Source organism: Uranotaenia lowii, chromosome 1 (assembly GCF_029784155.1).
Source record: "Uranotaenia lowii strain MFRU-FL chromosome 1, ASM2978415v1, whole genome shotgun sequence".
NCBI lineage: Eukaryota > Metazoa > Arthropoda > Insecta > Diptera > Culicidae > Uranotaenia > Uranotaenia lowii.
Genome location: NC_073691.1, coordinates 1,733,260 through 1,755,480, shown reverse-complemented (window position 1 = coordinate 1,755,480; position 22,221 = coordinate 1,733,260). Strand labels below are relative to the sequence as shown.

Here is a 22,221-nt window from a genome sequence, read left to right as displayed (position 1 = left end):
TGAAAAAGAAATAAAACTGTTTAAATCTACTAAAAATGCCCTGGGCAATGTTAGTTAGTTTTAGAAAGGCTATCTGTTCCAGTTGTTGTATTAGTCATAAATAAAAAAATCCGCTCTTACTTCACGATCAGAGTTCATTTGTGGATTAAATTAATGTAGGGCATAAGATTTTCTATATATCTGTAATGCTAATATTTTATCTTTCCAACATTCTGCTATAGTATGTGAAGTAACACAAGGACGTCATCTAGGCCCTGTTCTTTTCATCACAACAATCAATAAATTGCCTTCTGTGCAAATTTTCAGCTCAATTGAACAAAATTAAAGGGTGCCTTTATCGCACAGATTACTTATTTTTTGGCGGCTCAAATTCTTCTATGCGGTTAAAGTGACAAAGATACTTGCAAAAACTACTAAACAAAATTCAAATGTCATTTTTGTCATTTTTATCATTTTTGTCATTTTTGTCATTTTTGTCATTTTTGTGTTTTTTGTCATTTTTGTCATTTTTGTCATTTTTGTCATTTTTGTCATTTTTGTCATTTTTGTCATTTTTTGTCATTTTTGTCATTTTTGTCATTTTTGTCATTTTTGTCATTTTTGTCATTTTTGTCATTTTTGTCATTTTTGTCATTTTTGTCATTTTTGTCATTTTTGTCATTTTTGTCATTTTTGTCATTTTTGTCATTTTTGTCATTTTTGTCATTTTTGTCATTTTTATCATTTTTATCATTTTTGTCATTTTTGTCATTTTTGTCATTTTTGTCATTTTTGTCATTTTTGTCATTTTTGTCATTTTTGTCATTTTTGTCATTTTTGTCATTTTTGTCATTTTTGTCATTTTTGTCATTTTTGTCATTTTTGTCATTTTTGTCATTTTTGTCATTTTTGTCATTTTTGTCATTTTTGTAATTTTTGTCATTTTTGTCATTTTTGTCATTTTTGTCATTTTTGTCATTTTTGTCATTTTTGTCATTTTTGTCATTTTTGTCATTTTTGTCATTTTTGTCATTTTTGTCATTTTTGTCATTTTTGTCATTTTTGTCATTTTTGTCATTTTTGTCATTTTTGTCATTTTTGTCATTTTTGTCATTTTTGTTATTTTTGTCATTTTTGTCATTTTTGTCATTTTTGTCATTTTTGTCATTTTTGTCATTTTTGTCATTTTTGTCATTTTTGTCATTTTTGTCATTTTTGTCATTTTTGTCATTTTTGTCATTTTTGTCATTTTTGTCATTTTTGTCATTTTTGTCATTTTTGTCATTTTTGTCATTTTTGTCATTTTTGTCATTTTTGTCATTTTTGTCATTTTTGTCATTTTTGTCATTTTTGTCATTTTTGTCATTTTTGTCATTTTTGTCATTTTTGTCATTTTTGTCATTTTTGTCATTTTTGTCATTTTTGTCATTTTTGTCATTTTTGTCATTTTTGTCATTTTTGTCATTTTTGTCATTTTTGTCATTTTTGTCATTTTTGTCATTTTTGTCATTTTTGTCATTTTTGTCATTTTTGTCATTTTTGTCATTTTTGTCATTTTTGTCATTTTTGTCATTTTTGTTATTTTTGTTATTCTTGGCATTTTTATCATTTTTTTCATTTTTGTCGTTTTTTTCATTTTTGTCATTTTTGTCATTTTTGTCATTTTGGTCATTTTTGTCATTTTTGTCATTTTTGTCATTTTTGTCATTTTTGTCATTTTTGTCATTTTTGTCATTTTTGTCATTTTTGTCATTTTTGTCATTTTTGTCATTTTTGTCATTTTTGTCATTTTTGTCATTTTTGCCTTTTTTGTCATTTTTGTCAGTTTTGTCATTTTTGTAATTTTTGTAATTTTTGTCATTTTTGACATTTTTGACATTTTTTTCATTTTTGTCATTTTTATCATTTTTGTCATTTTTGCCTTTTTTGTCATTTTTGTCATTTTTGTCATTTTTGTCATTTTTGTCATTTTTGTCATTTTTGCCTTTTTTGTCATTTTTGTCATTTTTGTCATTTTTGTCATTTTTGTCATTTTTGTCATTTTTGTCATTTTTGTCATTTTTGTCATTTTTGTCATTTTTGTCATTTTTGTCATTTTTGTCATTTTTGTCATTTTTGTCATTTTTGTCATTTTTGTCATTTTTGTCATTTTTGTCATTTTTGTCATTTTTGTCATTTTTGTCATTTCTGTCATTTTTGTCATTTTTGTCATTTTTGTCATTTTTGTCATTTTGGTCATTTTGGTCATTTTGGTCATTTTGGTCATTTTGGTCATTTTGGTCATTTTTGTCATTTTTGTCATTTTTGTCATTTTTGTCATTTTTGTCATTTTTGTCATTTTTGTCATTTTTGTCATTTTTGTCATTTTTGTCATTTTTGTCATTTTTGTCATTTTTGTCATTTTTGTCATTTTTGCCATTTTTGTCATTTTTGTCATTTTTGTCATTTTTGTCATTTTTGTCATTTTTGTCATTTTTGTCATTTTTGTCATTTTTGTCATTTTTGTCATTTTTGTCATTTTTGTAATTTTTGTCAGTTTTGACATTTTTGTCATTTTTATCATTTTTGTCATTTTTGTCATTTTTGTCATTTTTGTCATTTTTGTCATTTTTGCAACCGTGAAGTTTTGGTTTAATCTTTCCAGTTTACATTTTGTGGAGCTTCTAATGTTTGTTAAAACTTGTGTGTGCTAACTTATTGCTTGAAATTTATAAATAAAAAAAAACCTTATATGATAAAATTTTATTCAGAGGATTCTCACGTACAATTACCCACTAAAGAAGAACGTATACCGTGGCATAAACGACGTGTCTCTGCTGCAGTTTTTTGCATGCATGATTTTCCTTTAATGAACGAAGCAACAACGTTCAAGTAGAATTTGGCTATATCCCTTCATCATAGAGTAGCAAAGGTGAAAAAAGTGTGTCAACGAATATGATCGTAGCAAGCGGGGTGTTTCTACCCCCACGTTAAAAAAAATATACCCATACAAAAGCGCGCGTCCATCGGCACTGCACGTCACTGAACTAAAGGTTCAAATTAAGTACAAATATGGTTAGAGGTGTACCGTTGTTCCTTCTCCGGAAACTAGAGGGAGGGAGGTGTCGTACTGAGTTGAGTGAATAATTGGCCACAGAGATGTGTGTACGTACAACAAGTTCCCATTCAACCCCCTCGAGTGGTGATCTGGCACCGACCCACGCTCCTCGGGCTCAACAACCTATAACTTGTGGAATTGAAAGAAGCAGAAAAGCGACTCAAAAAAAACTACGGAGATTGGATCCCATCCAAAAACTATACTAGTTCCGAGTAAAACGGCAAACGGCCGCCCGCCGGCTGGCATCAATGATTCATTCATAAAATAACGCGCAAACGGCGGTTGCAGAAAATGCATTGTCCTCTCGCTGCCTGCCTAGTTCCCTGGCATCAATCAGTCGGGGTGTGCACAGTGGGTAGAAAAAACTAAATATCAACGGACAAGCCTTCATGAACTGCGATAGAATTAGTTTTGAGTTATCCACATGTTTTCTGCAGAATTCGAAACGTCGAGTTTGAAGTTGGTCAACCTTGATAAGATATCAAAAAATAAAAAAATTCTGACTCTGGAAGCTATGATGACTAAAAAGTGAAAGGACATGGCCAGCCTTGATCTTGACAAAACATACTTTTGCTGAGAACGATTTTAAGGTTCGAAAAAAATGTAACGTAAAAATCTCTATCATAAACTGATCATTAAACGCACTGTGGCGCCGTTGTTCCATAATAAACTGACCCGAAACCGGGCGCTGCGCTTCGCTTTGGGGCCCATCCAAGTTGGCTGGTGTGGCGCTGTCCTACGCCTACGCCCTTGCGACGAATAGTGAAAGAAAACTATAGCCGAGCCGAGTGTGTGGATGGATCAATGGATGAATAGATCATATGAGCGGGGGCGGAGGGCGGGGGTGTGTCTTTATAGTAATAATAATACTACTGGCCCGCAAAATATGTGTACTGACTGACTGACTGACTGCCTGTGTGCTGTTTTGTCGTTCGGTTCGACGTTCGATGACGCCTTCGCACTTGGCGCGCCGCGCGCGATTCATGAGCGTAAAATGTATGAATGAATGAACGAACAACCGTACGAATTAATGGATAGATGGATGGATGAGGCTGCTAGTATGAATGAAATGCTCGAGCTCTCTGAGTTGGATTTAAAGAACGAAAAAAGGTAAAAATACTATACGTACGTATTAACGGCTTTTCCACCTTTGCATGCAGCAGTGCCGCGCCGCTCCTGGGCAAATACTATGAATTGTTTCCGGTTTTGGCTCGAAGGTTCATCTATGATCGAATGAAAGCGAAAATAGGGTCAGCGATGCGAATTGCCAGTGGCAGTGACGGAGACGTTGAATAGTGAGTACAAAATGCTAAATTTATCGAAAGTTATACAGCCGAAAATACAAATTTATTAAAATGACTCGACATCACCAATGCCAGTCGACCACCTCCCGTTCCACTTTTTTTTTAATTTTTTTTTACCAAAAAATCACACAGTTTCAGTGAGTTTTGAGACATCGCTTTAAATTATAACATATTTCGTTAGAAATATGCTTAGGCATTGGTACATGTTCAGAACAAAAATGTTGAAAATTGGTCTATACGAAGTTTCCGATACAATCTTCAGATTTAAAATGTTTTCTCAAATTCTATTTAGTAAGGCCCGAAAAGTTTCAATCGGTCTCACTTGAAGACAGTTTGGCAGTTTCATCTCCTTCGGTACGATCTGGACTTGGTTGGATTGGTACCAAGCCATCGTGTCCTCCCGTGCCACACTTCCAAATAGGGCTTGTAAAACCATTGTTTGTGACCAAATTTTTTCGTAAAAATTTATGTTTCCGTCTTGTCATCACTTTGGCCATTCCGAACAGTGTAATACTGGTCACCCGGAAGCGTTTTGTAATCAAACTAACAAAAGGTGTCGTCATTGATGAAAAAACACACCGATTGTGTGTACCGAGATGCAGATGATCATATAATTACGAGCTCTTAGTTTGGCGGAAGCAGCTTGTTTGACTCCGCTTCGTCTTCTTCTGCTCTCTATATGTCTTAACCCAATCTTATCTTGGCACAATAGACGGTGTTGAGAGGGGATCCCACTTTCTTGGCCACATTCCGAACTGAGGTAATCTTTCTACTGGCGTAAGCACGAATGACTTTTTGCTGCCTTCTTCTCCATACTTTCGAATCGCATTTCAAACCGCTCCAATGCTTACTTCTTCCATTTGCGCTAATTGACCCAGCGAAATGTTGGCAATAGTACGCCATTGGTCCACGATATTTTTCCGCTTTTCTGAGGATATGCTTCTCATTTTCACGAAAACAATCAAAGCTCACGACCTTACACTTTTTCGCATTCCGTTCATCTGGCACAAGTCGTTTACAAAGATAATGAAAAGAAGCGGTCCGAGGTAACTTCCATGAGGAACTCCAGATGAGATGGCAAACGTTTTTGAGCGCAAGTTTATAATGGGGTCGCAAGTGGCACATTATCTACCATTTGCCAGCCAACTAAACACTGTAATATGAATCGCGAGCTTAAGGCATGTGGACTCACGACCCCCGGCTTAACGACCCCCGGCTTAACAACCTCGGTTTTACCACCCTCGACTTTACGATCCATGGTCTAACGACCCTCGGCCTTAGGACCCTCGGCCTTACGACCCTCGGCCTTACGACCCTCGGCCTTACGACCCTCGGCCTTACGACCCTCGGCCTTACGACCCTCGGCCTTACGACCCTCGGCCTTACGACCCTCGGCCTTACGACCCTCGGCCTTACGACCCTCGGCCTTACGACCCTCGGCCTTACGACCCTCGGCCTTACGACCCTCGGCCTTACGACCCTCGGCCTTACGACCCTCGGCCTTACGACCCTCGGCCTTACGACCCTCGGCCTTACGACCCTCGGCCTTACGACCCTCGGCCTTACGACCCTCGGCCTTACGACCCTCGGCCTTACGACCCTCGGCCTTACGACCCTCGGCCTTACGACCCTCGGCATTACGACCCTCGGCCTTACGACCCTCGGCCTTACGACCCTCGGCCTTATGACCCTCGGCCTTATGACCCTCGGCCTTACGACCCTCGGCCTTACGACCCTCGGCCTTACGACCCTCGGCCTTACGACCCTCGGCCTTACGACCCTCGGCCTTACGACAATCGGCCTTACGACCCTCGGCCTTACGAACCTTGGCCTTACGACCCTCGGCCTTACGACCCTCGGCCTTACGACCCTCGGCCTTACGACCCTCGGCCTTACGACCCTCGGCCTTACGACCCTCGGCCTTACGACCCTCGGCCTTACGACCCTCGGCCTTACGACCCTCGGCCTTACGACCCTCGGCATTACGACCCTCGGCATTACGACCCTCGGCCTTACGACCCTCGGCCTTACGACCCTCGGTCTTACGACCCTCGGTCTTACGACCCTCGGTCTTACGACCCTCGGTCTTACGACCCTCGGCATGCCCCATGCCCTAATAACTTTTTTTGTCTAATAAGATAGTTACGGTCTCAGACAAAGTTGTTCAGCAGAAAATTTCCTTTAGCGAATTTATAATTTGGCACAAAAAACATTAGCACGCTTGGTTCCACAGAGGAAACAAAAATGATGTTGATTTTTAAGTACAAAATGTTCAATTTTCCCATACAAACCTAAAAGTTCAACGTAACCTAAAAATTCTGCAAAAAATTATGAATGAGTCTTGAACCAAATCGAAGCTTTGAGGAGTCCAAAAATAACCATTCGAACGGTTTTATGTGACCTCCGATTTAACGATCCGGATCCTTGCGACTCACAGTCTTTAGTTATAACTTGTGGTTTTGCAATTCGCAGTCGCGATTTTCCCAGTTTAATAAACCGTGGTCCTGCGACTCGCGGCTTCCAGACAGGCCTTGAGTCTGAGACTTGGGCCGAACAAATTCGCAATCTTAGAACCCACGCTTCCACGACTCTTTGGTCTAACGTCTGCCGCTTTTTTAACCGTGTTCTTCGACACCCGATGAGGACTTCTGGCCTTACGAACCCTGACATTACGGCATGTGACCTTCTAACCTGCTGCCTTAAGACCCACCTCTTTTCGACTCGCCGCTGCCTTAAGACCTACTGTCATAAGGCCAGTTACCTTACGGCCCTGGGACCTATCTAGTGTCCTGGTATACCTAGATTCGACCTATGCTCAAGGATCTGCTGTCTAATTACCGGCCAAATGAGGAAGAATTGCGTAATCTGCTACTGGTGTTGACGTAAAATACCTAGACAAGATCATGACTTAGAAGGAAACACGTGTCAAAATTAGACAATCATTTCTTGCTGAGGACAGAATTGAATTACTTCTGAGTTCCCTAGGACAATACATTATAGCTACGCTTACGTAGACACTTCAAGTTTTGAGGTCAAGTTGCTGTTTCGTGAGATATAACTTGATCCATTCGAGTGCCAAATCACGGAAACCTAGCTGATCCAGCTTTGCTACAATTATTTTGCACGGGACACGGACAAATGCTTTGCAAAGTGTACATAAACAAAATCGATTTGAATCCCTTCCTCCAAAGAGCTTACAAAGCGCATCCGATTGGTCACGGTTGATCTTCGCTTCATAAAACCATGTTGAGCCTCGGATATAAAAGGTTTTGCAGCGACGTATATTCGTTCGTGCATTAGGACTTAAAAAATCTTAGAAATGGAGTTCTAGATTGATATATGTAGGTCAGTAATTTACTACGCAGTAAGTATTTCCTGATTTGTGAATCGGTGAGATGGCCGCAACACTCCATGCTCGGGGAAACGATCTATCCGATAGTCATAGTTTACAGTTTACAGTTTACAATAGTTTACAAAGTTTACAAAAAAACAGTAGGTATGCGATGACTGGACCAGAACCTTTAGTTGGGTCAAGTGAGGGCAACTGTTCGTAGATATCCTGCTAAGTGAAACACGGTAAAGGCAAGTTGATATCGTAAGATTGAATAGAGGCGAGGTAATTGCTGTCTGAATCGGTACTAGCTGGACAATATACATTTTGGAAGAAGTCAGCGAACTTATAAGTATTAAGTTGAATTGTAAACAACAACATACAGCAAAAACAGCTGGAATCATGGTTTGACATAATGAAACACCCTTTTGTGTTAAATTTTTTCGTTGGTCTTTAGTTTTCCAAATATAATCTATAATTGGATAGAAAACACATTGATTCAGTATAAAATTGGGAGAACAGAAAAAGGACACATAAAAACGATGACTGAGCGTTAGAGATATGAATTGTATAAAAGTTCTATAATTTTAAGCTAATAAATGGATAAATTTAAAAATATGTTTGGCTTCACTGTAGCACACTGAAATCTGTAGATTGTCCCTTAATCAAATTTTTTACTTGTGTTTTCAAATCTGTATCAGGGTCCTGACGTAATTAGAAAGCTTTTATCTTAATATGTTTCATCATATTTATAGGTAAATATTCTGATTATTAAGAAAAAAGGTAAAAAGCACCTGCTTCAGAGTCAAAAGAATCTGAAGAGGCAAGCTGACCGGCAAAAGTAACTTTTATTATGGTTAATCTAATGCTAATCTAACAACCGTCTCATGCCCTAGATTACCATACAAATGTTGTCATTTCTTTTGCAAAAACCACTCTCAGTGTATCAATTTCGTACACGTGCCATTTCTAGATGGTTTCAAACCTCTATGAATCGACCTTTCTGCGTCCCAAGGCCAACTAGATCAGCCACCTTTATTGATCCCGCACCCAACAGGTTTTTGCGACTAAATACTAAAAGACTCGTCCCCGTCCACTCACGAGGAACGCACTTTTTGGAGCACCACTCTGAAGCAGACTAGACAGCTCGACTCGAGATCGAAAGTAAAACAAGAAAAAATACCAACCCGTAGGTATCATCTTTTGCTGTGAAACTGTTTGATTTGCATAAATACTGCGCGCCTCCCCGATCTATAGATATGGACTGACTTTTGCTGCTAAATGTCAACCCTAACAACCTAAGCTAGAGATAGGGATGGAATTTGCCTCACCTGGTCGCATCGTAGCCAAAATATGACCACGTTTCGGTAGCGTAGAGGTCCGCCCAGATTGGACCCTCCCGTTTGGATGCGTTGCTCCTGGAGAATACGGCTCAGCGGGCGGCCATCCTCACGTAGCACTTCGAGGGCTCTAGCGAAAAAAAAACGAAAACAAACGGAGAAATTAGTGCCGGTTAGCTTTAAGTAAAAAGTGTACTCGTTTTAGACTGATAAAGCTCGTATGTGGGTCAGATAGCTAGACGCACGTGCGAATGGTTTTATACGAAAGGGTGTTAAATTACTTCCTTAAGCAACAAGTGGGAAGTGGGTATAAAATGGTTCTATAGAATGTGATGGATCAATCAAAGTAGCCACAGTCTGCCGAGGTCATGGGTCACGTTCAGTTGTTTGCATCATTTGTTGTCGTTGCATTGGTTCTTCCAGGTGGGCAAGTAATTGGAAGTTCTCCGGCGGGATCTCTCGTACTGAAAAGCTTCGACACAGCTCAGCACGAATGTGAGGCGTATCTTCCTCCACCTTCGGATGGGGAAGCTGATTGCACCGGTTACTGCACGGATGTTGTGCTTCGATCGTGGGACCGGTGCAGCGGTCTGGTGAATGTCACCCTGGCTGCACACTTTCTACCCGATGAGGATGACTATGATTACGATCATCGAACGGAACAATGCGTTGCCCTGGGAACGCAGGATCTGGCCGAAGATGACGTCTGCTGTCGAGCCTCGATCAGCAATCAGTGCTTCCAGACTCAATACGGAAATCCGGTGGGATCTCCGCAGCTGGCACCACTGACACCGATACAAGTTCGCCATGCCTTGGAAACCTGTGCTCGACTGCTGCAAATTGACGACATCGAGTTGTTATTCTACGGCCTAACCAGATTTGAACTGACCGAAAAGTCTCGCTGTCTGATGCGCTGTATGATGATCCGCCAGGGTCTCTACAGCGATGCTAATGGACCAAATTTGGATCGGTTGTACGTACAGTGCGGTGGATACGATCAGCCTAAACATGAGTTCATTGCCAATGCTCAGCAATGTGTGGACGATTTGCGATCGCAGTGCCTCGATAAATGTACGCTGGCCGTTCGGATTGCCAATGACTGCTTCCCACAGGCCTCGGGACCTACTCCGGCTGCCGTTCTGGCAACAACGGCCCCGCTCTTGGTTACGGTCGTAGGAACAGTGCTAGGCGCTGTACGAGGGATCGGACTTCTGAACCCGGTACTCGCCCTCCTGACTCCACTCTTGACTGTTTTGACCAACCGGTTGAGCGTCGAACTCCAGAACCAGCTAGGTAGCTTGAACAGTCCGGTCGAGAACGCCGTGGTCAGTTCTCTGCTCTTACCTCCGGTTCCGTTTGATCCAACTGGACTGCTCGGATAAGGATCAAATTTTGCATTAAAAAAAATGAACTGTTTACGGGTAATGGATTCAAATCGAATAAATACAACAAAAAATGCGTTTAATCTTTAAGCCGTTGTTTTTTTTCTAAATTATTTTTTCAAGAATAATTTCTCAACTTGAAAGCCAAAAACCGGAATGGCGATAGATTTTGTCATTTGTCGTGAGCTAAAAACGAAAAAAAAACTTTGTCACACCAGAGCTGCGAATGCATTGCCGTTACCAAACAACGCTGATAAAAATATTACCTATAATCACATTAAAAGCCCTTTGAAAACACCACCTGAACACACTCATGTCATGCATGCACTCAAATTAATTTTCACCTAAAATGTAAGTGACATCGCTTGTAAAGTTTGCCCATACGTAAATTCATGTTAATTCTAAGTGTCCGGCTAAGTGAAACAAAAGTAAGCGGCAAAGTGAATTTTAAATGTAGCTCAGTAAGGCCATTTATTTCTTTCAGCAGTCATGATTGTTAGGTGAAGTTTCGGGATTTCAGTTATTAAACGCAGTCAACAAAAATCGCCAAATTCGATAATTTTTTCACCGAAACAGTTCTATAATTTGGAAGATAAATTCGGTAATTTATCGTTTTGACGTCCATTTTCAAACGAATTTCGTTTATCGATGCTTGAATTTTTTTCACTTCCAAGGCATGCTGTCACTTTTCGGCGAAAAAACGCCAATTTGACTGTGAATTTTGACGACTGTGTTATCAGGACGGGTTTCTGACAACATAAACTTAGAAATTGGGCTTGGTGTTGGTGGAAACTTTCTCCTTATTTCGTTGAAAACCATCGTAAATCATTTTTACAAATGGCGTATGTGACCAGACTCGTATTTATTTTTTTCGAACGATTTGCAAAAGAAAACGAATATTTATATCGAGTCTGGAGTGAATTAATCGATAGAAACACGCAAGAGAGAGATTTTTCTTTTCAGGCACAATCCTTCAAACACTTTTCAATATCAATTTACCTCTTGAAAAGTTGTGCATTCCGATTGAAATTTATAGTCTCTTTGAACGTTGAGGAAAAGTTAGCGCTCACGAACAAGAACAAATTTCTCACTATTATGCATCATGAAGCTGGAAGGCGCGGATAGTCAGAATGAACGCAACTGAAAAAGGCTCTCTCTTTGCGTTTCTTAAGCGGGTTATAAAGAAGACCACATTTGTGCAAATGCGATGGAATTCGATGAAATTCTTTCGCTGTGAATACGATTTGACACTGCTTGTATGATCGCTCAAACGGTTTGAGTGAAAACGGCCGGGATCGAAATATTTTGTACAAACCACCGTCTTTGGCATGGTGTATGGTGCTGTTTGTACAAACTTCAGGCCATTTACTCAGCCCCAATCGGGCTAGAGGTGTTTTTTTTTTGTTGTTGCTGTTGCTGTTTTCGCCAGCAATCGTTTGTGTTCGCGCGAAACGACTTTGTATCGTGTGTGGGCGAGCATAGAATCAAACAATCGTCCTGGAATCATCGCATTTTGTACAAGTGTGGTGTAGTCTATGACTCGTTTTATATTGCTCGCCTCGCTTTCAGTATCGTCGGAGAATTTCGTGCGAGTTATCTTGATCGTTATAGGAAACGGAGAAGAAGTTATCGCGTTCCCATATTTATTGCTAATAGTTCAAAGTACTGCTCGATTTGCTTCCCAGGTCTGGAAAAGATGTCGACGAGGATAATCTTGATGGCGGATAGGTGTTTGATAAAGGTGAGGTGAAATTATTGATATGTTTTCTAAAATATTGAAAATAAATAGAAAAAAAGCCAACATGATTTTATTTCTTGTTAACATTAAAAGTGAAACCAGTGTTCCGAATATCACTCATTTTCAATGAATGTTTCTGATTGCACTTCGCAGCTGAACGTACAACGGTCGGGTTTCGTTATTGATTGCTACTGGACCTACCCGATCATCGATCGTTCAATTCATCGCTAAAATACAGATCACCTCGCACGATGCTTGATGTCAAAACAGTGCAGCACCATCATCAAATTGGAATCTCACCAATGCGCAATGCATATGGCGAATCTTGTTGGTCTTCGATCAGGAGTGAATGGATCAGGCAGTGACTGAGTGATACATGAAGCCGATCATTAGCGTATTTTGTTTGATTTGATATATAGCAAATTAATAAATTTATTTGTTGTTATAACGTTTTTTAACATCAGTATGATCAAAATCAAATTGAAGTTGTGTTTGTGAGGGAAAGGTGTTCACTTTCGCCATGTTTTTCAAATTTTACAAGTTCTCTTATTAAACTGTCGTCCGTCACAGTAAAACTAAAGAGAATTTATGGTGTCCCGCACAACTGTTTGATTTTTCTCGTCCTGCAAAAAAAAATTTTGAATTTCATATAATTCAGGCAGATACTGAGTGAGCTACATTCAGAATGGATCAGTTTGTATCTCACTCATCTCCGATATGCGATGTTTGCTAAACCGATGTTTCTGAATGATGCGACTCGGTTTGCATAGCTGATAGGAGCGCTGATCGAGATTGCATACCAGCCAGGCGAAGCAGTTGCGAGAGGCGCTATCCCATTATACAATCTGAATGTTTCCAACAGGAAACGCATCCTGAGTGCTTGTTTTGATTGATTTTCGGAAGACTGAGTGAAACCTCAATCAGTCATTTATTTTTTTTTGAGATTTAAGTTATGTTTGATTACGCAGAAGTGCAGGGACTAAAAGAGCTATTCATGACTAATTTTGTGGCACAGATCCCAAACATTCCATAAGTTTTGTTCGATTTGTCATTTTTGTCATTTTTGTAATTTTTGTCATTTTTATCATTTCTGTCATTTTTGTCATTTTTGTCATTTTTGTCATTTTTGTCATTTTTGTCATTTTTGTCATTTTTGTCATTTTTGTCATTTTTGTCATTTTTGTCATTTTTGTCATTTTTGTCATTTTTGTCATTTTTGTAATTTTTGTCATTTTTGTCATTTTTGTCATTTTTGTCATTTTTGTCATTTTTGTCATTTTTGTCATTTTTGTCATTTTTGTCATTTTTGTCATTTTTGTCATTTTTGTCATTTTTGTCATTTTTGTCATTTTTGTCATTTTTGTCATTTTTGTCATTTTTGTCATTTTTGTCATTTTTGTCATTTTTGTCATTTTTGTCATTTTTGTCATTTTTGTCATTTTTGTCATATTGGTCATATTTTGGTCATTTTGGTCATTTTTGTCATTTTGGTCATTTTTGTCATTTTTGTCATTTTTGTCATTTTTGTCATTTCTGTCATTTTAGTCATTTTAGTCATTTAAGTCATTTTGTTATTTTTGTCATTTTTGTCATTTTTGTCATTTTTGTCATTTTTGTCATTTTTGTCATTTTTGTCATTTTTGTCATTTTTGTCATTTTTGTCATTTTTGTCATTTTTGTCATTTTTGTCATTTTTGTCATTTTTGTCATTTTTGTCATTTTTGTCATTTTTGTCATTTTTGTCTTTTTTTTCATTTTTGTCATTTTTGTCATTTTTGTCATTTTTGTCATTTTTGTCATTTTTGTCATTTTTGTCATTTTTGTCATTTTTGTCATTTTTGTCATTTTTGTCATTTTTGTCATTTTTGTCATTTTTGTCATTTTTGTCATTTTTGTCATTTTTGTCATTTTTGTCATTTTTGTCATTTTTGTCATTTTTGTCATTTTTGTCATTTTTGTCATTTTTGTCATTTTTGTCATTTTTGTCATTTTTGTCATTTTTTGTCATTTTTGTCATTTTTGTCATTTTTGTCATTTTTGTCATTTTTGTCATTTTTGTCATTTTTGTCATTTTTGTCATTTTTGTCATTTTTGTCATTTTTGTCATTTTTGTCATTTTTGTCATTTTTGTCATTTTTGTCATTTTTGTCATTTTCGTCATTTTTGTCATTTTTGTCATTTTCGTCATTTTTGTCATTTTTGTCATTTTTGTCATTTTTGTCATTTTTGTCATTTTTGTCATTTTTGTCATTTTTGTCATTTTTGTCATTTTTGTCATTTTTGTCATTTTTGTCATTTTTGTCATTTTTGTCATTTTTTTCATTTTTGTCATTTTTGTCATTTTTGTCATTTTTGTCATTTTTGTCATTTTTGTCATTTTTGTCATTTTTGTCATTTTTGTCATTTTTGTCATTTTTGTCATTTTTGTCATTTTTGTCATTTTTGTCATTTTTGTCATTTTTGTCATTTTTGTCATTTTTTGTCATTTTTGTCATTTTTGTCATTTTTGTCATTTTTGTCATTTTTGCCATTTTTGTCATTTTTGTCATTTTTGTCATTTTTGTCATTTTTGTCATTTTTGTCATTTTTGTCATTTTTGTCATTTTTGTCATTTTTGTCATTTTTGTCATTTTTGTCATTTTTGTCATTTTTGTCATTTTTGTCATTTTTGTCATTTTTGTCATTTTTGTCATTTTTGTCATTTTTGTCATTTTTGTCATTTTTGTCATTTTTGTCATTTTTGTCATTTTTGTCTTTTTTTTCATTTTTGTCATTTTTGTCATTTTTGTCATTTTTGTCATTTTTGTCATTTTTGTCATTTTTGTCATTTTTGTCATTTTTGTCATTTTTGTCATTTTTGTCATTTTTGTCATTTTTGTCATTTTTGTCATTTTTGTCATTTTTGTCATTTTTGTCATTTTTATCATTTTGGTCATTTTGGTCATTTTTGTCATTTTTGTCATTTTTGTCATTTTTGTCATTTTTGTCATTTTTGTCATTTTTGTCATTTTTGTCATTTTTGTCATTTTTGTCATTTTTGTAATTTTTGTAATTTTTGTAATTTTTGTAATTTTTGTAATTTTTGTAATTTTTGTAATTTTTGTCATTTTTGTCATTTTGTCATTTTGTCATTTTTGTCATTTTTATCATTTTTGTCATTTTTGTAATTTTTGTCATTTTTGTGTTTTTTGTCATTTTTGTCATTTTTGTCATTTTTGTCATTTTTGTTATTTTTGTCATTTTTGTCATTTTTGTCAGTTATGTCATTTTTGTCATTTTTGTGTCTCATTTGTGTCCATAGTGTTTAGAGACATTGTCAAAATCGTCCTATAATTTTTTTTCGCAGTCGCCTATATACACTCATAAACCTACTACTCAATCATAAAAAGCGTATCGGAAGCACGTTCGTCTCTTTTTGTTTGCAGTCGTCGTCGAACCCTTGTGTTTTGTAGGTGAATTTTGATTGCCAAATCCGACGAGCATTCTCTGCAGGGGTCAATCGGAAAAAGGCGACCAAATCACGTATGTTTTGTCAACAAAATTGTGTGATATCAATAACCGACCTATGTATCCATATTGTATATAAGCCTAAGGATTGGGATGTAGAATTGCGTCAGTTCGATTTGGTTGCCATCCAAATATGAAAGGCTTACAGCTGTTTGCAGTGCTAGCTGCGGTATTGGGAGCTCGATGGGTCGAGGCCTGGTCTCCTCGAGGTGGTTTGGTTTTGAAAAGCCTGGACACGGCTAATAGTGAGTGTAAGGCGTATCTTCGATCAGCGCCTAGCTACGAGGACATCTGCGAGGATCGCTGTGAGGAAATAGTACTGCGATCTTGGGACCGTTGTAGCGGCCTGGTTGAGGTACCCTACGGTGCTCATTTCCAGCCTCTGGACTGTGATACGAACTACTACAACCGAACGGAGCAATGCATCGAGAAGGGTCTAAGAGGGGTGGCCAAGGATAGTGTATGTTGTCGGGCGACGATCAGCAATCAGTGTTTCAACGATCAGTACGGAGAACCCTTGGGAACACCTCAGTTGGCTCCGTTGACAAGCATTCAAGTGCGTCATGCTCTGGAAATTTGTGCCCAAATATTACAGGTTGAAGATGTCGAGTTTTTGTACTCTAGACTAACTCGGTTTGAACTTTCAGACAAGTCTCGTTGTTTATTGCGATGTGCGATAATCCGACAGGGCCTTTACGATGACGAAAAGGGGCCGAATTTGGATCGCATGTACGTGCAATGTGGAGGTTATGATCAGCCCAAGGAACAGTTCATAGCCAGTGCTCAGCACTGCGTGGACAATCTTCGGTCGCAGTGTTTGAACAAATGCACCCTGGCCACCCGAATTGCCAATGATTGCTTCCCGCCAGATGTTGGACCAAGTAATGCTCTTTCATCTCTAAATGATTTCGCTTCATCTCTAAATGAAACGGCGTCGATAACAAATGGCGTTTTTAACACCACTGCAACAGGGATTAGTGCGAATGCCACCATTGGCGTAAATGGCTTAATAGGTCGTTAGAAATGATTTAAAGCAATTGCTTGGATTTTAAGTTTATTCTTCTTATAAATACAATTGAAACAGCTACCCATTAGAATAACATTTTTGTTTTCATTTTAGAAAATATCAATTGAAAATCCTAAATTTTCAACCTCAACTTCTATCAATTTTCATTCAACATCCGAGTGCTAATTTCAGAAATAGAATCGTTTGTGAGAAAGGAAAAAAACCAAAAACAAAATTAGATTATTCAGAAAGAACATTTAAAAAACATCTTAAAAATCATTTAAAAAAATATGATCAAATTTACCCGATTCAAAAATTTACTAAAGAAGAAAAAAATGAGATAAAGTACTTCAGTTGATATATGAATCCAACTGCGTTTGAAGAACTGGTTTCAAGAATAAGTCGGGAAAAAAAGTATTTTTCAACAAAAATCCAATTTTTGGATTGAAATTTTTTATTATCTATCAAAGTGCTTCCAGTATCTTGGTAGCCAGATAACGTCTGATGATGGTACAAAGAAAGACATCTAAACCCGCATCAGAAAGGCCCGATTTGCGTTTGCGAGTCTCCGAAACATCTGGCGGTCACGACAGATCTCTCTACGAACGAAAATCCGAGTCTTCAACTCAAACGTCAAATCCGTATTGCTGTACGGGTGCGAAACTTGGTGCACATATACGGTAACGACGCGAAAACTGCAAGTATTTGTAAACGGCTACCTGGGGAATATCATCCGCGCTTGGTGGCCTGGATCTCGAATGAGGAACTACATCGCCGGTGTCATCATATGGCGATAGAAATCGAGATTCGGTAACGTAAGGTGCAGACGCTGGCTCCGGATCGTCAACAGTGGAGGTCTTTTACCACGGCCCTATGCACCGGAGGATCGACGCGGGAACATTAAGCAAGTAAAAATGAGCAATTACATATGTAACTTCTTCTACTGTGTACCACCCTAACTCATCATGGCTAAGGCCTGCTTATAATTAGACCATAGACAGAGTTCTTGTTATGCATCAAGGTGAATAACCTCTTTCGTAATACCTTTGTGCACCGAGATTTTGAGAGAGCAAGTGTTGGGCCTCTGGAATTTGGTTTTGCAAGGGGAAGACAAGACCCATCCCAAAATTTAGCAAATGAGGATTTTATTGTTTAACTTCGCGATTCGACTCGATCGTATCGGATAGTTCCGCTACGAAGTACAGATTAGTCGGAAGGCTATGGAGACTTCCAGGCCCAATAAAAACTGGTGAATGTTCTATTCAAGATCGTTGTTTCAGTTCGTCTAGAAGTACTTTCTTTGGGAAAGTTAAAAGTAGGTACTATGTTGTGATTCCCGAGCAGAGGTTTTAAGATTTTCAATCAAAGCCTCGTCGTTCAGTTTAAATTTTTTCAGTGAACAGATATAGCCAACTATTCTTCAACCAAGTTGTAGCCAACAGTTTTTGAGGCCACTTAATCGAAGACATCACATTATACATATGACGATTCGTAAGCGAGTTATGGTTTTAAAAAGTTGTTATGTTGGAGTGTGTCGAAAATCACAGTATTCTGGCTCTAACTTTTGTGGATGAATTTATACAAAATACATGGCTTCATAGCATTTGTGTGCAATCAAAATGCGCACATTTTCAGAGAACCTACTCGTATCTGAAAGCGTTCGATAGGTCAAAGGAAATTTTTAGTAAACACTTTTACTTTTTCAACTGTCATCTTTCGGATTGGATTGTCAAATATTTTATGACAGCATTATTTAGTTCAAATATGAAACATTTGAAAGTCCAATTACAGGAGATAAAAAAATCCATGGTTTGTTAATTTTCAATATAAATTCACACATTTAAAGACCCTTTGAAAGAAAACATCCTCATATCTCGAGAAAAAGTCAAATTTTCGTCGTTTTGTTATTGTCTGAATCCACGATTTATTACATAAAGGGGTATTGAGGGTAAAAAAAAGTCATAACTCCATTTCCGATACGTGCGGTTGCCCGAATAGCCATCATTCGATTTCTCGAAGAAAATTACACAGGATAGATCTCATTTGGTTCAAAATTTTCAAGTCCGAACCTACTTTTTTAATAATTAACTGAAAAATATAGCGGAATCGAGGGTAAAATCAGCCGTAACCCCATTTTCTGAAGCGTGCGGTGGGTCAAACAGCCTTCATTTGATTTGTCGCAAAAAATCACACAAGATAGGTCTATTTTGTTCAATTTCCAGTTCAAATTACAAAATATAGGGGATGAAACAACTTGAGCACCACTGACTCTCAGTGTGTGCTGCACGGCTAACTATTACCCAAAACACAAACACTCAAAACCCAAATCGGTAGCAATTACAATTATTTACTAATACGACATATTAAAAACCTACGCTAGCTTAACATTATTACTCACGGGCCCGTTTCCTACCATAGTTCACAAACTTTACATCCCAAACGCACAACAGTCATATCACAGCTATCGGACGACACAGGTTTATCACAGCTGATGATCACGGGAATATCTGGCAACACTGCTCCACGGGCACGCACCACTGCCCGGAGCACTTCCGCTGTCTGCTTCCAGCTGGTTCTGTTGCGACTTGGCCAAACGAGCACTAATAGTGCGTTGAGCTCCCGAACAATGACACTCGGCTCTGCAACAACGGCCCTGTAGAAAACAAACATTGTTTCTTCTATTCTCAAAGGTTTCCTTTCCTATTTTATCACTCACCCTGTTGGGGCCGTTTGCAATGATAAACCGGTTCTACCAGCACCGTCTGCATCTTTCGGCTCTGTTTGGCTTGACGTGTTCATCTTCGGGGCTGGATGTTGTAGCGTGATGTTCAGCAAACCGTTGCCTGGGTGTTAAGATAATGGATGTTTATCCGATCTGCTTTTAACCAAATTGTTTTCGCTCACCTTCCGCCGATGCGGACCTATCCGGTCCTTTAAAGGTTACGGCTTCGGTATGCAACGGCTTACGCCACACCAACAGAAACGGTGAATTGTTTTGCTGTGCAATGTTGTTTTGTTTTTTCTTTGTTCACGTGCACATGTGTTTTCGTTTGACAGGTTACACTCTTAATTCTAAACAGTTAATTTTGGCTCGAATTAATACAATTACTGCACGCTCATTACTTAATAATCACAAATACTTAATTATAACGCTACAGGGAGTTAGGGGTTAAAAAAGCACTATATCTCCGTTCGTAAGCATGTGCGGCGCACACAGGGGTAAAACATGAAAAAGACGATCAAAACTATTTTCTGCCGAAACTATGCGTTTTTGACCTATAGTGTCTTCGAGACAAATAACCAGCCTTAAAAGGGCTAAAAAATTAGGTTTTTAAAAAATTGATTAATCCACCTAGCATTCAGTTAGAAAAACAATCTTTTTTAATATCCATTTTGGAGCTATACTGTCTGAGAAAAGTTTTTAGCTTGTACCAATTCAAGAAACATTGCCAAACAAGTCATGACTGTATCAATAATCGTTTCAAAGTTATGACAATTTTTAGAAAAATATCATCAATTTTCAGTTTTTTCAACATAACTTTTTAGTGAGTGATTTTCCATGTAAAATATGTTCTAGAGAGTTTTGGAGACAGTGAAGTTGCACACTTTTGCTGAATAAACTATATAAAAATTTCGAAGTTTAAACGAGATATCTACTTACTTAATACTTAATAAAAAAAAGTCATTTTTACCTGGTTATATCTCCTGAGTTCGGACGAGTTCGGTTACATATTTTACACATTTTCAATCAGAAAAGCACCACCTTTCAAACAATATAAAATTCAAAGTGGCCAATTATGATGTTCATAGTGTAAATGTCAATAGAAGTGAACCAAAAATGAAGTTTTTATACTAATTTTGAGCCCATCTACCATATCAAGTCCAAGTGGTTCAAGTAGGCCTACGGTTGAAAATCCTATGCGTTGCAGCTTGATAGTAATAGTTACGCCCAAATTAGTATAAAAACTTAACTTTTGGCTCACTTCTATTGACATTTACACTATGAAGACCATGATTGGCCACTTTGAATTGTATATTGTTTGAAAGGTGGTAATTTTCTGATTGCAAAACTGTGAAATATGTAACCGAACTCGTCCGAACTCAGGAGATATAATCAGTTAAAAATGACTATTTTTGTTAAGTATTTTTAAGATATCTCGTTTAAACATCGAAATTTTTGTATAATTTATTCAGCAAAAGTGTGCAACTTCACTGTCTCCAAAACTTTCTAGAACATATTTTACATGAAAAATCACTCGCCAAAAAGTTATGTTGAAAAAACTGAAAATTGATGATATTTTTCTAAAAATTGTCATAACTTTGAAACGATTATTGATACAGTAATGACTTGTTTGGCAAAGTTGCATGAATTGGTACAAGCTAAAAACTTATCTCAGACAGTATAGCTCTAAAATGGATATTTAAAAAGATAGTTTTTCTAACTGACTGCTAGGTGGATTAATCAATTTTTCAAAAACCTAATTTTTTAGCCCTTGTAATGTTGGTCATTTGTCTCGAAGACACTATAGGTCTAAAACGCATAGTTTCGGCATAAAATAGTTTTGATCGTCTTTTTCATGTTTAACCCCTGTGTGCGGCGTCTGAAACTATATCCCGTCAATCCTCCGGACATTTTCACCAAAGGAAAGTGGAAAGTATATTTTCATAGATTTGGTTCGTGTAGGAGGGAATATATTGAATATTTTTGAGGTTTATACACTTTTGCCCATAGTACATTGACTTGATTAAGAGAGAAAACGGTAGAAAACGTTACGAATTGTAAAAAAAAGAAAAAACAATTGTAATGTCCCGACTTTAATAAATTAGAGTTGAAAAACTTTTTCATAAAGATTAACATCAATATTATGTAGCGCTTTAATTCGCCAATTTTATTCACCAATCTTCAATTTTATATTTACACGATTTATCAAAAATTGTGGCCTAAAGGTTTTGTGATTGCATGCTGTGTCAAAGCATGTTTAGTTGTTAACAAAGTCATTGTATTTAAAGAAACACTCCAATTCTTGTAGACTTATAGACTTATAGACGTTGCACATAAGGATGTATTTTTTTTTTTGTAAGATCATGACCACCAAAAATGTAAAAAAGTGGTGTTAAACTGATTTTTGGGGTTGATTGATTAAAAAGTACGGTTTTTACACCACTTTTTTACATTTTTTGTGGTCATGATGATGATCATAAGAATCAATAATATCCTTATGTGCACGTGGCTTATGCAGCTTCTGAATTCAGCATTTTTGGACACTAAGTGAATTTTTTTTGAGCATTCCATAGCTGATCTACAGTCTTTTCCCGAAGCATATTTGAGTTACGTTACGAGGATTCCAAAACTATAAATTTTGTAAAAATCGGTAGGAAAACAAGAGAGATACATTGATTCTAGTAAGGAGTGTTAAATTGACACTCCAGGGATTGTAACGGGTAATTATTTTCGGGACGGATGTGGGTTAGGTACCCCTAATAAAGTCCGATTGAGCTGAAATTCGGCACAGGTCAGGATTTTTGGCCAATCTGCA

General features: G+C 37.3%; 1 protein-coding gene across 1 annotated transcript in view; it reads right to left on the bottom strand.

The window, feature by feature from the left end:
- LOC129738418 (tRNA dimethylallyltransferase) overlaps positions 1-22,221 on the bottom strand; it is a 185,211-nt gene that overhangs the window by 34,828 nt on the left and 128,162 nt on the right. The window contains exon 4 of the mRNA XM_055729623.1: positions 9,043-9,181. Coding sequence (XP_055585598.1) covers positions 9,043-9,181 — 139 coding nt within the window. The remainder of the gene's footprint in view (positions 1-9,042; positions 9,182-22,221) is intronic.